Here is a 17,635-nt window from a genome sequence, read left to right as displayed (position 1 = left end):
ATGGTCAGTCTGATTAAAAACATAATAAAAAAAATAATAAAAACAAGCCTTCACCTAGCACTTATCAATCCCTCGACTCAATTTGCCCAAGCTATTTGCACACCATTTGAAAAACAGAGCTGCTTTGTGTTCTCGTAAATGGGACCTCAGCTGGCCTGGCAGCACTGAAAAGCAAACCTGCCTGGTTTTGTATTTCAAAAAGAAGACATACGGAAATAAATAAACCTACTATAATAAAATAGGGGAGGTCTCAAGAGTACATACATTGTATCTGTTTCTTTATTAATGTGATTTTTCACATGTAAAAAATCTGGTTCTTCATGTGGTAATATCTAAATGAACTGGTTTTGTGCAAATCTGAGATGTTTGTTTTAAATACATGGATTTAAATACAGCTAGACTCATTAGAGAGACCAGTAAGAAAAATGAAAACCAGGAGTCAAAGTAGAGTTTCAATCAGTTGAGAGAGAGTTTACTGAAGTCAAAGTTCTCCACATTGCCAAAGACAAAAGAGAGAAACAGAAAATTTGCTGAGGATCTAACCTCGAATTAACTTAGACTACTAAAACAACATTAATAGCAGGCATATGCTAATTAATTGACATCATCTCTTACAAGTTCAGAGTTCTGATAGGTGAACAGTACAGATAATTCTAGAAACTTCCAAACATAGTGTACTGTTCAACTACGTAAATGCAATCATTCAAAAGATAATATTTTTTAAAACACTAGGTCAGCAGATAAGGGTCAGAGGTGAGTCATAGATCGAGAGGGCTCTTCTCCTTTTAGATACCCTTGATGTCCAGTTCCACTTGCTTAGTCACATGACTATCAAAACTCCAAACAATTCCTGCACTGACATCATTAGACCAGTGTTTCCCAACCACTGTGCATACTAAATTATCAAATTCCACAAAATAAATAAATGCATGAAAATTTATAATAATAATTTCAAATACACAAACACCTCACCTTTCAGAGAAATTCTCAATTTTTAAACCATAATCGGTCACTTTTGTGATAGTGAAGAGCAATGATTAATGTGCAAAAGTGACTGATATTTATACACGTTATGGGTCTTTCACATGACTCATGTCAGCGCTGCAGAATACATTGAAGTCTATGAAGTGATGCCACTTTACACCAAAGTGTTTTTCACTCACATTGCTTCACCAACAATGTCTTAGAGAGTACTAACCAACAACAAATCTTAAAAAAAAAAACTGTACAAATTTGTGAAGAGACATTGTATGTCTTATAATTTCTTTTGATTAAATATTACCTTAACATTTATGAATTTCAGAGACCTCAGTTATTTAACTAATTTAAATTCACCAAGAAAACACTTAGACCTAAACATAAACAAGTCCTTTTATTACGTTCTGCTATCAAAGCAACTGCAAGTCGATTGAGTTCTGTTCAGTTAATTTTTTACGTGTTTTGTTTATATTTTAATCGTATTTGTTTTTTGTAATATTGCGTTGTTCTATATCTTCATGTGGTGTCTCTGTTGCTCATCTGTTCTCTTTATAAATAAATAAATTCATAATCTGCTATATGCTTATCCTGTAAGTTTATGATTAAAATTAAACTTGTGAACGATAATAAAAGCTATTAAATGTCTTATCATTAAAATATGAAAATTAAAAAGATGGGTAATAATAGATTATGACGAAGAAAGTCTAACGCAAGCACTGTATGTTACTTTGTAGCCGAATTTCAAACATTACAAGTAAACATGCTACTATGACGGACAGAAAACATGGACAAGTTCTTGAAAAGGAAAAATATTGACGATGATTAGCCCATGTGGGATAGTGTGCCGTGGCAGAGAAAAGGTTGGGAAACACTGCATTAGACAAAACAGAGGGCTATCTTTCCTTCAAGGTTAAGGCAGACCTTATTACAGGCATATCCAGCTGGAACAAAAGTGATGAGAGAACAATACGTCCAAACACAAAAGAGCAAAGTTAGGCTGAAAAATTATTGTAGTTACAAATACTACAAATTTATCTGAACAAATAACCTGAATAAATGCACATGGTAAGAAGACTTTTGATGACCTTTTTATAACAATTGCTAGTAAATGTATTCAACACATCAATAGGCCAAAGTGACAAAGGTGAACCCAAACCTTCAAATATGACTAAATCAACCTGATAAATCAGTGTTAGAACAATGAGAACTATCCATTTAATAGATCAGGCCTGACAACAACTCACACATAAAAGAAAAAGAAACATGTTTCCACGAAAATAGCAGCATCTGTGAACCAAACCAACAGGATTCAAGAATGAGAAACATTTAGCCTTGAGGCTTAGAGCTGCAGACTGTTGAATGCTTCGAGATTTGGCCATGTTTTGTTCTTCACATAAACTTGTATTTTTAATACTCTGAGGATGTATAGTGTATGTGCATATTCATATCTATTAGCAATGGAAGACCGAGAGATAGTGGGCATTTTATCCTTGTGTAATTGCATTGTTTCCATTTAAATGGAAAGTCATGTGCTATGACACAGAGTCCACGCCTAGTTTGACTGAAGGTTGGGTGCATTTTAGCCCTGGGGGTGGTTGGAACTTGTAAAACTCTCAGCCATTTGGCAAGGAGTCTAGTTACTAACAATCTACATCAGTGGATAACTTGATGAACAGGTAAACCATATGCTACTTTTTGTCTTTGTTTTATAAAAACTCAGAATGTCATTCAATAGTTGTAAATAGTTTTTATTCATTTTATGCAATAGAAAAGAAAATGATTAGGTACAGGTAAAATAGGACACTTTAAGATCATTTTTCATTGGCACTGCTTTTAAAATGTGACCTAAATTAAATCTTAATTTGAACTTAAATCCAAATAGTTTAGGTCTTGGTTTTTAATTTATGTTACATTATGTGATTGTTGAAGTTTGTGTGTATCTGTCTGCACTTGTTTGTGCTTGCTTGTTGACATGTACATATGTTTCCAGGAAACACTATGGAGATCAAACAAGGTGATGAGCAGCATTTAGGCAAGAGTAAACAGGACAGAAGTTCTATAGGAAACACTGATGACGGCCTGAAATATGATAGTGGAGGCGTAGCCTATAACTTCAGCTGCATCCACAGCAAAGGTACAAAAAAACAGATATAATGGGGGTGAAATCAATGGTACTAGAAACCAATTCAGCACAGGAATACAGCCCAGTTTTGTGGGATATTCCTTTTCAGTTTGATACCCACTGTAAAGTTTGTTTTGACTGATTAGATACGAATTGGAAATTTGACTCTGACACTCTTATTACTCTTATGACACTCTGCTCTTATTCTATATAAATATTTACAAGTTAGTTAAAGCAATAGCAAATGTGAGTTCGATTCTGCATGGTGTGACATTGAATTGTCTATAGTATTCAAATATTGTATCCAGGGAACATACTGATAAAATATATACAGTACATTTGGATAAATTAAAGCATCTGCCAAATTCATGGATGGAAATGCAATGCCAAATTCTTATTCCTTTTTTTTTGTTTTGTTTGTTTTTTACCTACATATGGTGAATTAAAATAATTTTGATTCAGAAAGCTTTTGATTCTTTTTAAAAAAGTATGTGGTGTAATTTTCAAATGTTGTACTGTAGAAAGTAAATTAGACCACAGAACTGCTTGCCATGGCTTTAGGTTGTTGTAACTGACACATACTTACAGTCTTAGTGGACTAGTTTTGGCACATAAATCACTGAAAGATAAAATGAGAGATTGATGTGCAGTTTGTGTTTGCTCAGATCTGCTGCCAGCTGAGGATGGAGAGGAGGCAACTAAGCATTTCCTGCAGGAGTTGGTAAACATTTTGCTGGCCTATGTCAGTAAATCCCTGAAACGCAGCTCCAAAGTTCTGGACTTCCATTATCCTCACCAGCTTAAAGAAGGTCTGGAGGGATTCAGCCTGGAGCTCCCTGACCAGCCAGATAATCTTGAGCAAATACTGGTGGATTGCAGAGACACACTGAAATATGGAGTTAAAACAGGTGCTAAGAACAAGCAATTCATCTTCATGCCCATCCGTTTGTTTAGTGCAGGTTTTTATTTTTTTTAATTTATTTTATTAAAGTGACAGTTTACCAAATAATGCAAATTCTGTCATAATTTAATCACCTGTATGCAGTTTCAAACCCTTATGACTTTATTCTGTGGAACACAAAAGCTATCATATGCAGCAGAATGTCCAAGCTGATCTTTGCCATGCAATGAAAATGAATGAGGACCAAAGGTGTCAAACAAGATATTTAATGCAAGATTTTCTGTGATAAATGACTGAAATTTCAGTCTGTTCCTCGAAAAGCTATCATATGGCTTCACAAGACATGGAATAGTGTGCACAAGTCTTGTGCACTTCTATGATACTTTAATGGATCTTTTTTCGCCATTTTTGGAGATTTGCAGCCCCTAGTTTTCATCCAGTAAGACTGATCTCGCTGTGAATACAGCCACAGTATTTCTAAAGTTCTTCAGCTGAAATTGGTTTATGCAGGGGTGTGTCCAGATGCTGGGAAAGTGTAATTTGATTGGTCACCCCAGGTGCCACCCTAATTTCTAAACTATGATTGGTCACTTCCCAAGCTAGAGGCGGGCCATCAATAAGACTTCAATAAAACCAGGTAGAACCTCATTGGTTTAAATCGGAGCAGGAAGCAGTGAAATGACAGTTAATCAAGTGGACTCACTGCGTACAGTCATCCAAAATGAAACAAATGGGGTAAAAACTAACCCTAAATGATGTCCTTCCTTAACCACCAGGTCATCCTAGGTTTTTCAACCAGCTGTCAACTGGACTTGACATCATTGGTCTGGCCGGAGAATGGTTGACGTCCACAGCAAACACAAACATGTCAGATTAGATTTGTTATTTCTTTTTATTTCCTATTTTTTAATGAATAGAAAAAAACATAGATTTACTTGTACTTTTCATCAGAATACTTTTCTGTTTACAGGTTTACTTATGAAATATCCCCAGTCTTTATACTAATGGAGGAGGTAATTCTGAGAAAAATGCACACAATTATTGGATGGCCTGAAGAGGAGGGAGATGGCATCTTTTGTCCAGGTAACAAGTTGATAGCACAAAATGCCAAAAGCATTTATATAGTGAAAATTAGACCTAGTGAGATGTTTTTTCAAAATGAGAAACGTTTTCAAAATTATAAAACTTTTTCATCATTAGTATTTTATTAAACAACTAATGGCTTTCTCCGCAGGAGGTACCATGTCCAATCTGTACAGTGTGTTGTTGGCTCGGTTCCATTTCTTCCCGGCGGTGAAGACCCAAGGGATGTGCGCCATTCCTCGCCTGGCACTGTTCACCTCTGCACACGTACATGATCTCATTATTGTTTCCACCACACTAAGCAGGCATACTGTGACAGTTCCACTTACTCAATCAAACACATAGCACTACACATGTCAGCCATTATCTTGTGACCCACTGTCTAGGAGGTCAGACATTATATGTCACAGCAGTGTTATAAAAAGTTCAGATAAACTGTGGTTAATTCAACGTTTTCATGTCTTATTATGGTAAAATAAAAGGTTAGGTCATGTTAGCTGTTTGCAAGAAGATTGTCCATGCATGTGTATCATTTGATTTCCTTATTAGAGTCATTATTCAATCAAGAAGTCTGCAGCAGTGCTCGGAATTGGCTCTGAAAACGTCATTGTCGTCAAATGTGATGAAATGTAAGATTGGTGGACAGAATCATAAATTCTGAATATGCATTGTTTTGAGTTTAAAAAGATTCATAATACTCGTTGCTTTCTCTCTGCAAGGGGGAAAATGATCTCATCAGAACTGAACTTCAGCATTGATGCAGCAATGTCAAAGGTTGGTCAAATAAGCTGATATAATATTAAAAATGGCACATTCCACGAATATGATAAACTTCGTTGTCCCATTACTTTTTTAAGGAATTAGAGTCACAAATGATATGTTAGTAATATTGACTGGATTAATTTTTTATATAATTTTTCTATTTAATTTTGATGTTTGGGCCTATAAAGGGGGGTTCAGGGGAAAGGATGAATTTACAAAACATTTTTAAAAAGAGAGGGAAAGGCCAACATGGAGCGGCAGTGGGAGAGAGAGAGGGAGAGAGAGAGAGAGAAAAAAAACGTCCTCGCCAGTTCTCCGATACACCGTAGCTTGGTCCTCGGCCACTCCTCCAACCTCAAATGGACAACAGCCCGGCCTCCCTGGGTGGATCGGAAGCAGTCTTCCGGAACTCCCCGCCGTGTTCTCGGGAAACAGAAGGGGTCTCCCCGCCGCTGGCAGCGGTTCTCTTGGTCCAGGCTGTTGGCCGGTAGCCCCTCCCCACTGGACCACGTAAGGGTTTCCCCCAGTCGGCTATAGGAGCCCCTTCTCCCTTCGCCGTCGGCGGCCATTCATCCGCATTCAGGCGGCCGGGCACCTTCTTCCCCCACTGATGGCAGAGGCTGCTCCATTGGGGTGGATGTAGTGGCGAGGACTATAGGACCCGGGTTTCAGCACCAGTGTAAAGGGATTAATTGGAAAGGATGAGGCGAGAACCGGCTTGATAATATAAATAATATTTTAATTATAAAGACAAACACACACAAAGGTGACGGACAGCTGTCCGTAAATCTCTCTTTGTCGCACTGCCATATTCGGTCGGCCTTTATCCCTCTCGAGGGCTAATTGGCCTGATTAGGGACCGGGTGTGCGGAATCACGACCTGGCCCTGCCCTCCGGTCTGCCACAGGTCCTTTGTGACCGCAGTCATAAGGAGATTCATGCCGGAGAGGAGTAATGGCTGTCCAAATGTTTATTCTTGTGGTGGAGGTACAAATGTGCAAATAAATACTGTTTTAAGAGCAAATAAAAACCCAGGTCATTTTAAAACTAGAACAGTGGGCACTAAAAGCAGTACCAACTCCCTGCCTAAACAATTAATGCCAGAGTCCATCCCACTCAAGGAGCACCAAACATTTGCAAATTGGAACATACGATTATTTTAAATAAAATAAACCCTCACCTCCACATTCTTAAATACAATATAATTGAATAAATACATAAGAACAAGAGATAAATGAGAGTTAAAACACCATATTTATACAACACCAACTAAATATAATAAATAGGATGAACAAAAACATTTTCACAATAAAATCCCAATAAATATTGAAAATGGTGGGTAAAACAATAAAGTTCTTGGACAAATTAAAATCCTGTGATGGAGAGGGTCCAATTTAATGTTTTTTTGCAATGCACTGTATAGGCCTATAAAAAAATGGAAAAAAAAAAAACGTTATTGAGGCTTGTCGCAAATCTTGGTAAGAGGGTTGCAGAAATTGTAAACCTTATAGAAACTGACAAAAAATAAACTCTTTGTAAAATATTTAGTTTGAATTCCTTAGGTTTTCTATCAACATCTGCTTAAGTTTAAACACATAATGTCACTGACCATTTGATGAGAAAGAAATAAAAAAGAAAATAGGATTCAGACATTTTTATTATACTCCATTTGTGGCAAGCTCCCAATAGTAAAGCAAGGATTCTTACTTGGTTTCTGTAAATGTAACAATAGATTTTGTATCAATTAATCTTTGTATTTTTAAATGTCTGTTTGCTGTCTTTAGGGTCTGGTCCCATTCTATGTCAATGCAACTGCAGGAACCACAGTCTATGGAGCTTTTGATCCTCTAAATGAAATTGCAGACATATGTGAACACCATGGCCTATGGATGCATGTGGATGTAATACAGTTTGTCCTATTGAGTGCATTTTATTAAATATACAAAAAAAAGGCAATTCCTTAATGCTATGATCTCATTTAGGCTGCATGGGGTGGTGGTTTGCTCTTGTCCAACAAGCACCACGTGAAACTGCAAGGAATTGAAAGGTAACCAAAATCTGTCATTTGACTGGACAAGGGAGCAACATTTAGGCTATTAGGAGCATTGTTGCCATTGTTTAAATATGGTTTAATAACCTCTTAAACACCCGCTGGTGGATCCAAAGGGTGGCGCTATTTCGCAAAGTTTACACTTAAAACTTTAAAGTCCCCATATGTAAGTCAGGCATATGAGGTATCATTTGAAAGCTTAGAATCTTAACTTTTCAGAGATAACATAACATCTGCATTTATGTTACATAAAATAACTAAATAAGCAAATAACCACCCTCAAGTAGAAATAAAACCCTGGTGCATTTTTAGGCTGCTGCCCACAATTTCTCCCACTCAAATTTCAAAACTCACCCTTCACACATACTGTGGACTTATTACAAAAAATAATAATACATTTTATATTAAAAAAAAACATTTTTAAATATATTATTTATAACAATTATTCATAAATATTGTTGTATGTATATATTTAAATATATACAACTATTATTATTTATGTAATTTTTTTACATTTATAAACATAATTCTGGTTCGGTTCACTCTACCTAACTTTGAAAAGTCTCTTTTCATTCCACCAGATCGCAGAAAGTACTAGAGAAAAGTTAACATTCCATCACAATATACATATTTGAAATAAAGGTGGCACTCTTAATGCATTTTAGCCCTGACAGAGTGTACTAGAAGCTCAATCTTGTCATTAGAAAGATGCGATGATATATAACATTTTATCATCAATAGTCGAAAACAAATTTTTCTGATGAATTGTTTGGCATGCTTTTTCTGCTGGATGGTATATTTTGTTCTTGACATAACATTGGAGCAAGATCACAGACAAGTAAAAAATGTCCTTTTTCTTTTTTTTTAATTGCCTAAGATTTACAGCAGCAGTGATCGGCAAAAAAAAAGAGATGTTTGTATTAAATGACTTACAGAAATCCTATTTCACATATTTATAAACAGTGGTATTAGGGCAAAAAGGGTACAGTCACATTCATGGGAATGAGAGTCCTTTGTCCTCAGTATGTGTGAATTTGTCAAAGGTGAAAATGCAATTCACCATTGCATCGCAGGCTGCATGACATTTACAAATCCAAAGATTGCACTGTGATCAAGGGATAGTTCTCCCAAAAATTTTAATGTTCAGCTGGTGTCCTAGTGACCCTGATGTTCAGCTTTCTGCTTTGGAGGCCCAGAGGCATTGGCCCCATTGGTCCAGTCCATGATCCAGCCCTGTGCATCATGTCCAAAATTTCACCACTCAGAAATAGCTTATTTCAAATGAAATCCCTGCCATAAAACAATAATCCTATATGATGTTTTACTCGTGATATTTGTGCTGTTTTACCAATTAAATTTGTACTTTTCTACCAATTCCTGTACATATGCAACCGGCTCATCACTAGTTGATTTTAAATCCTGTTGGGTTAATGTGAGCACAGGCTTCTTTGTCTACCTTAAATGTCAGCAGCCGTTTCTCTGAACACTTCTCTGACATCCTTCTTTTTCATTTTCTTTTAATCAACATAAAGTGCAGTCTTTATTGCCATTAGATTTGGAGTCCTGCAGGATAATTCAAGTAATTTCTCTGCAATTTGCACTGTACATCTGCAGGAGTGAAGTAGTAGTTTTGAAGTTTGAGGGAATATATATATAAAAAAAAACTCACTTAACCCCCTAAACCTGAAAAAACTTCATTTGTTGTGTCCCAGTGGTTGGTCAGAAGCTGGAGTTACATTCTTGCTCATAGAATTCATCAAAGTGATTTTCTGACATTTTCTGTCTAATGGATTCTAATATAGTTTTATAATATAGCTTCCAATGTATTTTTTTAAAGTGTACTTTGAATTGGTGAAATTATTTTGACATCTAACTTCATCTTGATTTTCATATGCTGTCAACCAGGGCTGATTCTGTTACCTGGAACCCCCACAAAATGATGGGTGTCCCGTTGCAGTGCTCAGCCTTTCTGGTGAAGAGGAAGGTAGGTTGAGCTGTACAGATACATTCATTCAGTCATAATAACTATACACAGCACATATTCTAATAGCTGGATATATGTTGTTCTCAGGGCCTCCTGCTGGAGTGCAATCAATTGTGTGCCGAGTATCTCTTCCAAACTGACAAGCAGTATGATGTGTCCTATGACACCGGAGACAAAAGCATTCAGTGTGGAAGGCATGTGGACGTCTTCAAACTGTGGCTCATGTGGAAGGCAAAGGTAATGACTATGACAGCTTCAAAATAAATTAAAGAATTTCTTTACATAGGCAAAATGTTCAGTGACCTAAAGAAATATTTGGGCACTTCAGTCACACTTGAAAATGCATGGTTGCTTAATGTCACAGTATATAACAATATCACAAACTCACTTTTCAACTAAAATGTTTCATCAATTTAAAAAACAAAATATGCTGAATTAAGACAAAAAGTATTTTATATTTTATATTTAAAAGTATATGCCATGAAATGTATCCAAGTTTTCTCTGCTTAGGCACCTGTGTGAACTGATTTCATACATTCATTTGAAATTGTTAAAAAAAAAAAAAAATGTTGTTATATGTATTATTTTGTTGACTGGGGGAAAATATTGTATAAAAAAGACAAAAAGGTACAACACCAGAATTGAAAAGTACTTTGTTCCCCAAATTACTGAAAAATCTGTTTATATTATTTAATGTAAATATGCTATTTTTCTGAATGAAACTTTTAAAATAATTTTCAAATAGTTTAATGCCTCAAAAAAATAGACAACTTGGTCCAGTATGGGTACAAAAGACTGATTTTCAGTTATTATACTGAACTTTGATGCACAGAATTCCACAAAGATTGTCACTTTTCCTTAAAAAATTAAGTGAAACAAAAATGAGTGAATTCTTTTCAGGGCTCAGAGGGTTTTGAAAAACAGGTCAACCACTGCCTTGAAAATGCAGAGTATCTTTACTACAAGCTGAAGTGGAGGACAGATTTTAAACTGGTCTTTAAAGAAAAAGTAAGTGCTTTTACACTTTCATCCCCTTTTAAAAGTTGAAAAGTGCCAAATGATTTAAAAGGATAGTTCACTCAGGATAGTTCATAATTCACTTCTCTCATGTTGTTTAAAACCTTTTGCTTGGAACTAGGGCTGTCAATCGATTACAATTTTTATAAAATTAATTACATGATGTCCCGATTAATTCATCAATCGCATATACAAATATTTGCTGAGAAATCCCCTCATATAACAATAATTCAAAATATAATGATGAAATAATTATACATAGTTATATTTAAATATTAAAAATGATATATATATATATATATATATATATATATATATATATATATATATATATATATATATTCAGATAATTAAAATGCATTATATTCTTGTAGCAGAAGAGTTAATCATTGATAAGACAATACAAAAAACTGTTTTAGAATACAATGTATTGTTTACTTCCATATTATTGATCATAAGCCAATCATTGGCATACAGTTCACAGCAATCCATTTCACAAGTGAATTTGTCAATCAGTTGGAGATTTATTATGAGGGCTTGTTTAAGGACCCGTCAATTTCAACAAGCGGCAGACATGCTTGTGTAGCGTCTCGGGTGCGTTTTTTAGGTCACTATGTCAAGTTAAATATAGTTTAATACTTAGAACACATCTTGAGATCCCTTAGTTCGAATTTCCGCTCCATTAAATGTTTTGAACGCAAGAACGTATCGAATGTCTGTTTTGTGCTGTCTGGTTGTTTTCTTCACTTTAAAAACTGCGCATTGCCCATACAGCTGAAATTTCAATTACTGCCCTCTGGAGTAAACAGGTGGTACTACAACCTTGCATTTCTCAGGAATCTTCCTTATTACAATCCAGGGGCATTGTGTTTAATTGCGTTAATTTTTTTAACGCGTTATTTTTAATAAAATTAATCACACTGAATTAAAGCGATAAATCGACAGCCCTACTTGGAACACAAAAGAAGACATTAGGCAGTCACTATTTCACTATTCACTTCCATTGCATCTTTTATCCATATGAAAGTGAATGGTGACTGAGTCTAACATTCTCTCTAACATCTCCATTTGTGTTCCACATAGGGCTATCAAAGTTAACATGCTAAAGAATGTGAGTAATTTAATATGTTTAACGAGTTTTCTTAATCGCGATTAACGCATTTATTGGTTTGAAATTAGATTCTAGCATTTGATCAGCTCCGTGTGAGTTGTAAACACTGATGGGAGGGCGGAAATGATGAAGTGATGAGAAAGGGCCTCTTAACGCTATTTGCTAAACAAAACAAGTCCAGATGGCACTTGTGACAGAAATCAAGTACTTTGCAGCCTCTGTAAGGTACAATTTATTTACCACAGAAGTACGTCATGGGTTAACTATCACGAAAAATGCAGAATTAGACATTGTCTGCAAGCGCTATCTATGTGGCGTTCAAAGCTGTGCTTGATGCTGGCGTTGATGCCCTGACGCAAATAGCGAATGCGGCAGAACGATTGCTGTAAGAAAAGTGGATGGCCACAGTCTACCGGCTGATTAATTTTGAGGAGGATGAGAGGTTAAGAGGTTTTATGCCCATTGTGATGAATACTCATCTTGACTGACAGCACTAATTCTGCACAAATGGAAGTCATTCAGATTTGGAACAACATGAGAGTAAATGATGATAGAATTTAAATTGTGAATTATGGTTACTTGCCTACATAACAATTGCATATGCATTTCCCCCCTATGAAAGCTTAAAGATTTAATATGCTTCCTGTATTATTTCAGCCCGAACACAGCAATGTCTGCTTTTGGTATCTCCCAAAACGAGTGCAAAACATTCCTCCTGGCCCAGAGCGAGACAGAGAACTCAATATGGTGAGTCACAAAATGGTGCCTTTAATAATTCAACCAGTTAAATTACCCAATAGGATACAGGTAGACTGGGAATAAGCCTCCATTTAAAAGTAAGTGATTTATAGACCTGCTCCAATTATCTGCTTGTAGCTTTACATGTTTAAGTTATGAATTCCCACAGGTGGCTCCAAAAATCAAGGCAAAGATGATGGAGGAAGGATTTGCAATGATCAGCTACCAACCTCTCGAAGATAAAGTGAATTTCTTCCGTTGTGTTTTCTCCAACCCAGCTACCCAGAGGGAGGATGTAGACTTCATATTAGATGAAATTGCTCGTCTGGGCTGTGAACTCTAAATCTGCCAGAGAACCATTTCACTCCTGTGTGTGGATAATATGCAGGATAAATAAACTCAGCAAAAAAAAGAAACGTCCTCTCACTTTTAACTGCTTTTAATTTCAGCAAAATTGTGTAAATATTTGTATTCGCATAAAAAGATTCAACAACTGAGACGTAAACTAAACAAGTATCACAGACATGTGACTAACAGAAATGGAATAATGTGTCCCTGAACAAAGGGGGGATACTTCAAAATAACAGTCAGTATCTGGTGCGGCCACCAGCTGCATTAAGTACTGCAGTGCATCTCCTCCTCATGGACTGTACCAGATTTGCCAGTTCTTGCTGTGAGACGTTTCCCCACTCTTCCACCAATTTACTTGCGGCTGTAGCTCAGGTGGTAGAGTGGGTTGGCCACCAATTGCAGGGTTGGTGGTTCGATTCCTGGCCCACACGACTCCACATGCCGAAGTGTCCTTGGGCAAGACATTGAACCCCAAGTTGCTCCCAATGGCAGGCTAGTGCTTTACATGGCAGCTCTGCTGTCATTGGTGTGAGAGAATGGGTGAAAGAGTCACAGTGTAAAGCACTTTGAATACCGTTAAGGTTAAAAAGGCGCTATATAAGTGCAGACCATTTACTTGCAAGTTCCTGGGGGGGGATGGCCCTAGCCCTCACCCTCCGATCCAAAAGGTCCCAGATATGCTCAATGGGATTGAGATCCAGGCTCTTTGCTGGCCATGTCAAGTGTCACTGACATTCCTGCCTTACATGAAATTACACACAGAACTAGCAATATGTCTGGTGGCATTGTCATGCTGGAGGGTCATGTCAGGATGAGCCTGCAGGAAGGGTACCACAAGAGGGAGGAGGCTGTCTTCCCTGTAACGCACAACATTGAGATTGCCTGCAGTGACAACAAGCTCAGTCCCATGATGACCCTCCACCTCCAAATCGATCCCCCTCAAGAGAACAGGGTGTAATGCTCATTCCTTTGATGATTAATGCATCCGATCATCACCCCTGGTGAGACAAAACCATGACTCCTCAATTAATAGCACTTTTTGCCAGTCCTGTCTTGTCCAGCGAAGGTGGGTTTGTCCCCATATGCGACGTTGTTGCCGGTGATGTCTGGTAAGGACCTGCCTTACAACAGGCCTACAAGCCCTCAGTCCAGCCTCTCTCAGCCAATTGGGGACAGTCTGAGCACTGATGGAGGGATTGTGCATTCTTGGTGTAATTTGGCAAGATGTTGTTGCCATCCTGTACCTATCCCGCAGGTGTGATATTCAGATGTACCGATCCTGTGCAGGTGTTGTTACACCTGCCACTGCGAGGATGATCAACTGTCCTTCCTGTCTCCCTGTAGCGCTGTCTTAGGCGTCTCACAGTACAGACATTGCAATTTCCCTGGCCACATTTGCAGTCCTCATGCCTCCATGCAGCATGCCTAAGGCACGTTCACTCAGATGAGCAGGGACCCTGGGCATCTATCTATTGGCGTTTTTCCAGTCAGTAGAAAGGTCTCATTTGTGTCCTATATTATATATATATATATATTATGTTATAAAAACCTATACGTTTTTATAACTGTGACCTTAATTGCCTACCGTCTGTAAGCAGTTAGTGTCTTAACGGCCGTTCCACAGATGCATGTTCATTTATATATATTTACAAAATTATCTTTAAAATACAGTGTCCTGAAAAAGGGCCATCTTTTTTGCTGAGTTTATTTAATGTAATGGCTTTTATTTAATCTAATGTAATCTAATGTAATGTAATGGCTTTTATTTTATTTAATGTATTACAATTTAATTGTAATGGGTTCTTTCTGTATGTCTCTAATAGCAGTTGACATTATACTGTATGTTCTGTGAGAAGAAGAATTTTTATTAAATTCTTTTATTTTTAGTACTATTTGTATATAAGGAAGGAATTATTGATAGTTTATTATTTGTGGATGTAAACACTTTGTGGCACAAAATCATCCTCACTACCACTGATCTTGTAGCTCATGACAGATAAACCTGTGAGTTAATACATAAATTACATTTGAAAAGCAGAGTTGATGTACTCCGTGTATTCTTGAAGTGGAAGCTTGAATTATGGAAGGACTTAAATGGTGTGAGATAACTCAATAATGTTGCAGTCTACTAGTGCCTTCTGCTGGAGAGTTGTTCTAATGGCAGGTGCTACATTGTTCAAGTGTCTAAGTAATTATTTTCCATCAATTTGAGACAGTACTGAAACAGGAGAGCAGTAATATATTTAAGCATAAGTGTAGTATATTCTAATGGAATATAAACAATAAATGTTAACTTAAACATCAATTCTGATTTAATTTAATATATTTCAATCAATGTGCTTAAATCAAATAGCATTTTTTTTCTGCTTTTGAATTTTTTCAGCTTTTTGGTTCTTCACGCTTGCCTGTTTGTCCTTGATGAAAGGAATTTCATGAGAAAGTGACTATTTATTTATTTGAATACCACCTACTGTGCTAACCCCATTACCACAGTAATAAAATTATATAGCATGAAGGTCCCTCAGAAAATTGGTTTCTTACCAAAGAACAACCAGTAATTTATTCATCCATTAATACACAAAAGACATTTTAGATGGAGAAACATTCACCCATTTTTACCTATAGCTCCTTTTATTGATGGTAATATTTATCCATTTATTTATCAAATCTAACTTTCAAAAGCAGATGAAAACATCCTTGTGCAGATGACATGGTTTGTGACTGTGTGACTGTGAAGATGGATTGTGTCAGTGTTGTGTGTTAATGGCCTGTTAAAGCTCCCTTTGGATAGGTGATTTACTAAAGTTACAGAAAAGAACTCGAGTTCCAGCATTTAGACAACACAATCAATCACGTACAGTGTGGCCTGACACTCTTGCATAATTTCAGCAAACGTATGCCATTTTCTGTAGCATGTTGACAGATGCAGGCTGAGGTAAATGAGGTGTGCTCTTCTGGCATTTTTCTGTGAGTGGATGGAGCTCTAAATATGCATACTATATGTTTGAATATTTGAGAGCTTAATGATTGTCATATTTCTTAAAGGTATAATTCACCCCAAAATTAAAATTCTGTCCTTCTTTACTCGCCATCAAACAAGGTTATTATAGCTTTAGGTTTTCATTTAGTTTTCATTTTTATTTAGTTTTCAATTTCAAATTATTATTTAGTTTATTTTCAGTTATTTTACCAAGGACTTACAATTGCTGAGATTCACTCACCGACCACTTTATTAGGAACACCTGTAAACCTACTTTTTCATGCGATTATTCTATCAGCCAATGGTGTTGCAGCAGTGAAATGCATAAAATCATGCAGATATGGGTCTGGATCAGAATGGGTAAAAATTTGATCTCAGTGATTTCAACTGTGCCATGATTGTTGGTGCCAGATGTGCTAGTTTGAGCATTTCTGTAGCTGTTGGTCTGGGAAAAAAATCCATTTGGACCTTTAATTTGTCTGAAAAACTCATCTTAGGTAATATAGATCAAGAATGTATAACCCAAATTAGATTAATTTATTTTTATGAAACTGAACACATTTTAAATTTGCCTAGTGCTGAAAATTATATGTGCAGAACATCAGCAACACAAACACTGTTTATATAGTGAGAGCAATCTGTTATTGATCTGCAGTCAAACAACTTGTTGATAACATCATTAATAATGTCTGTGGCACAATGATGTGATGTGATAAAGGTTTGTCAATTAAATGTCCTGGTGGCTGTGTGACCTCATCTTTAACTTTATCCAAAATAAATAGTTTTAAGGAGGCAGTGTATTTGTTCAGAATGGAATATTTGCTTCTTAGATTACTGGAAATATATAAATGCATGTAAAGCATTGGTATTATTCCACAATACACGTTTTAAACAATAGTTTTCTTGATTTTTGTCATGAACAAGTATATGGATATTGAATACAGTATTCCACACATTAAACTCTGTCATATCCTCCTGAGACCTGAGTGTGACTGATTTGTGCATTTTTCCATTTCCCTTTTTGATTTGTAACTAGTAGCAAATTGATGTCCACATTTTTGGACGGCAGGAAAGCAGTAAGTTCTAACATTTTAAATAATACTAAAGAAAGCTTTTTTTTTTTTTTTTTTTATCAAATTGTTTATGTTTCCAGGGGTGTTGGTTATTCATGTTTTTGAGATGTTACAGACATTATAGTGGACTTTCTGCAAAGTTACTTTGGAATTATGTGTATTTGGAAAAGCACAAATAAAAACTACAATGATTTCACTTTTATGTTGCAGTGGGGTTTTTCTATTTTCGCAACAATATCTCAATGTTTGCTCTTTACACAAATAAACAAGTGATAGCCAGCGCTGAAGCATTTTACCAGTCAGAAATTAGCATAATTAATTCTGAGTAATTAATGGCCAGCATCATCCAATCACTGCCAACCATGTTAAAATAAAACGAAAATTCTGAGCCGAAGTACTGATTATCCCTTGTCTGCCAACCAGGTTGAGTGGTTCAAACATAATCTGCAGCCTGAAACTGAACTTTTGATATGACTTGTATGAAG

The 17,635-nt window shown here is 36.3% G+C and overlaps 1 protein-coding gene across 1 annotated transcript; it reads left to right on the top strand.

Annotated features, from left to right (window-relative positions):
- Positions 1–2,523: 2,523 nt before the first annotated feature.
- Positions 2,524–17,205, top strand: LOC127648720 (glutamate decarboxylase 1-like). Its single transcript, XM_052133450.1, has 15 exons — positions 2,524–2,654; positions 2,969–3,112; positions 3,766–4,008; positions 4,778–4,868; positions 4,972–5,084; positions 5,236–5,351; positions 5,634–5,713; positions 5,804–5,858; positions 7,631–7,747; positions 7,829–7,893; positions 9,802–9,880; positions 9,968–10,117; positions 10,781–10,888; positions 12,666–12,755; positions 12,916–17,205. The coding sequence occupies exons 2-15, from the start codon at positions 2,977–2,979 to the stop codon at positions 13,087–13,089; spliced, it is 1,617 nt and encodes a 538-aa protein (XP_051989410.1). The 5' UTR covers positions 2,524–2,654; positions 2,969–2,976; the 3' UTR covers positions 13,090–17,205.
- The last annotated feature ends 430 nt before the right edge of the window (positions 17,206–17,635 follow it).

Source organism: Xyrauchen texanus, chromosome 9 (assembly GCF_025860055.1).
Source record: "Xyrauchen texanus isolate HMW12.3.18 chromosome 9, RBS_HiC_50CHRs, whole genome shotgun sequence".
NCBI classification, from domain to species: Eukaryota; Metazoa; Chordata; class Actinopteri; order Cypriniformes; family Catostomidae; genus Xyrauchen; species Xyrauchen texanus.
Note: the sequence above shows the minus strand (reverse complement) of the source record. Positions and strands in the feature narration are given on the sequence as shown.

What these genes read in the sequence shown, in the direction of transcription:
- LOC127648720 (XM_052133450.1), top strand. Translation starts at nt 2,977, where the DNA reads ATGGAGATCAAACAAGGTGATGAGCAGCATTTAGGCAAGAGTAAACAG. An exon ending in GGCTCATGTGGAAGGCAAAG is followed by an intron (nt 10,118 to 10,780) that starts GTAATGACTATG and finishes AATTCTTTTCAG; the next exon opens with GGCTCAGAGGGTTTTGAAAA. An exon ending in AACTGGTCTTTAAAGAAAAA is followed by an intron (nt 10,889 to 12,665) that starts GTAAGTGCTTTT and finishes GTATTATTTCAG; the next exon opens with CCCGAACACAGCAATGTCTG.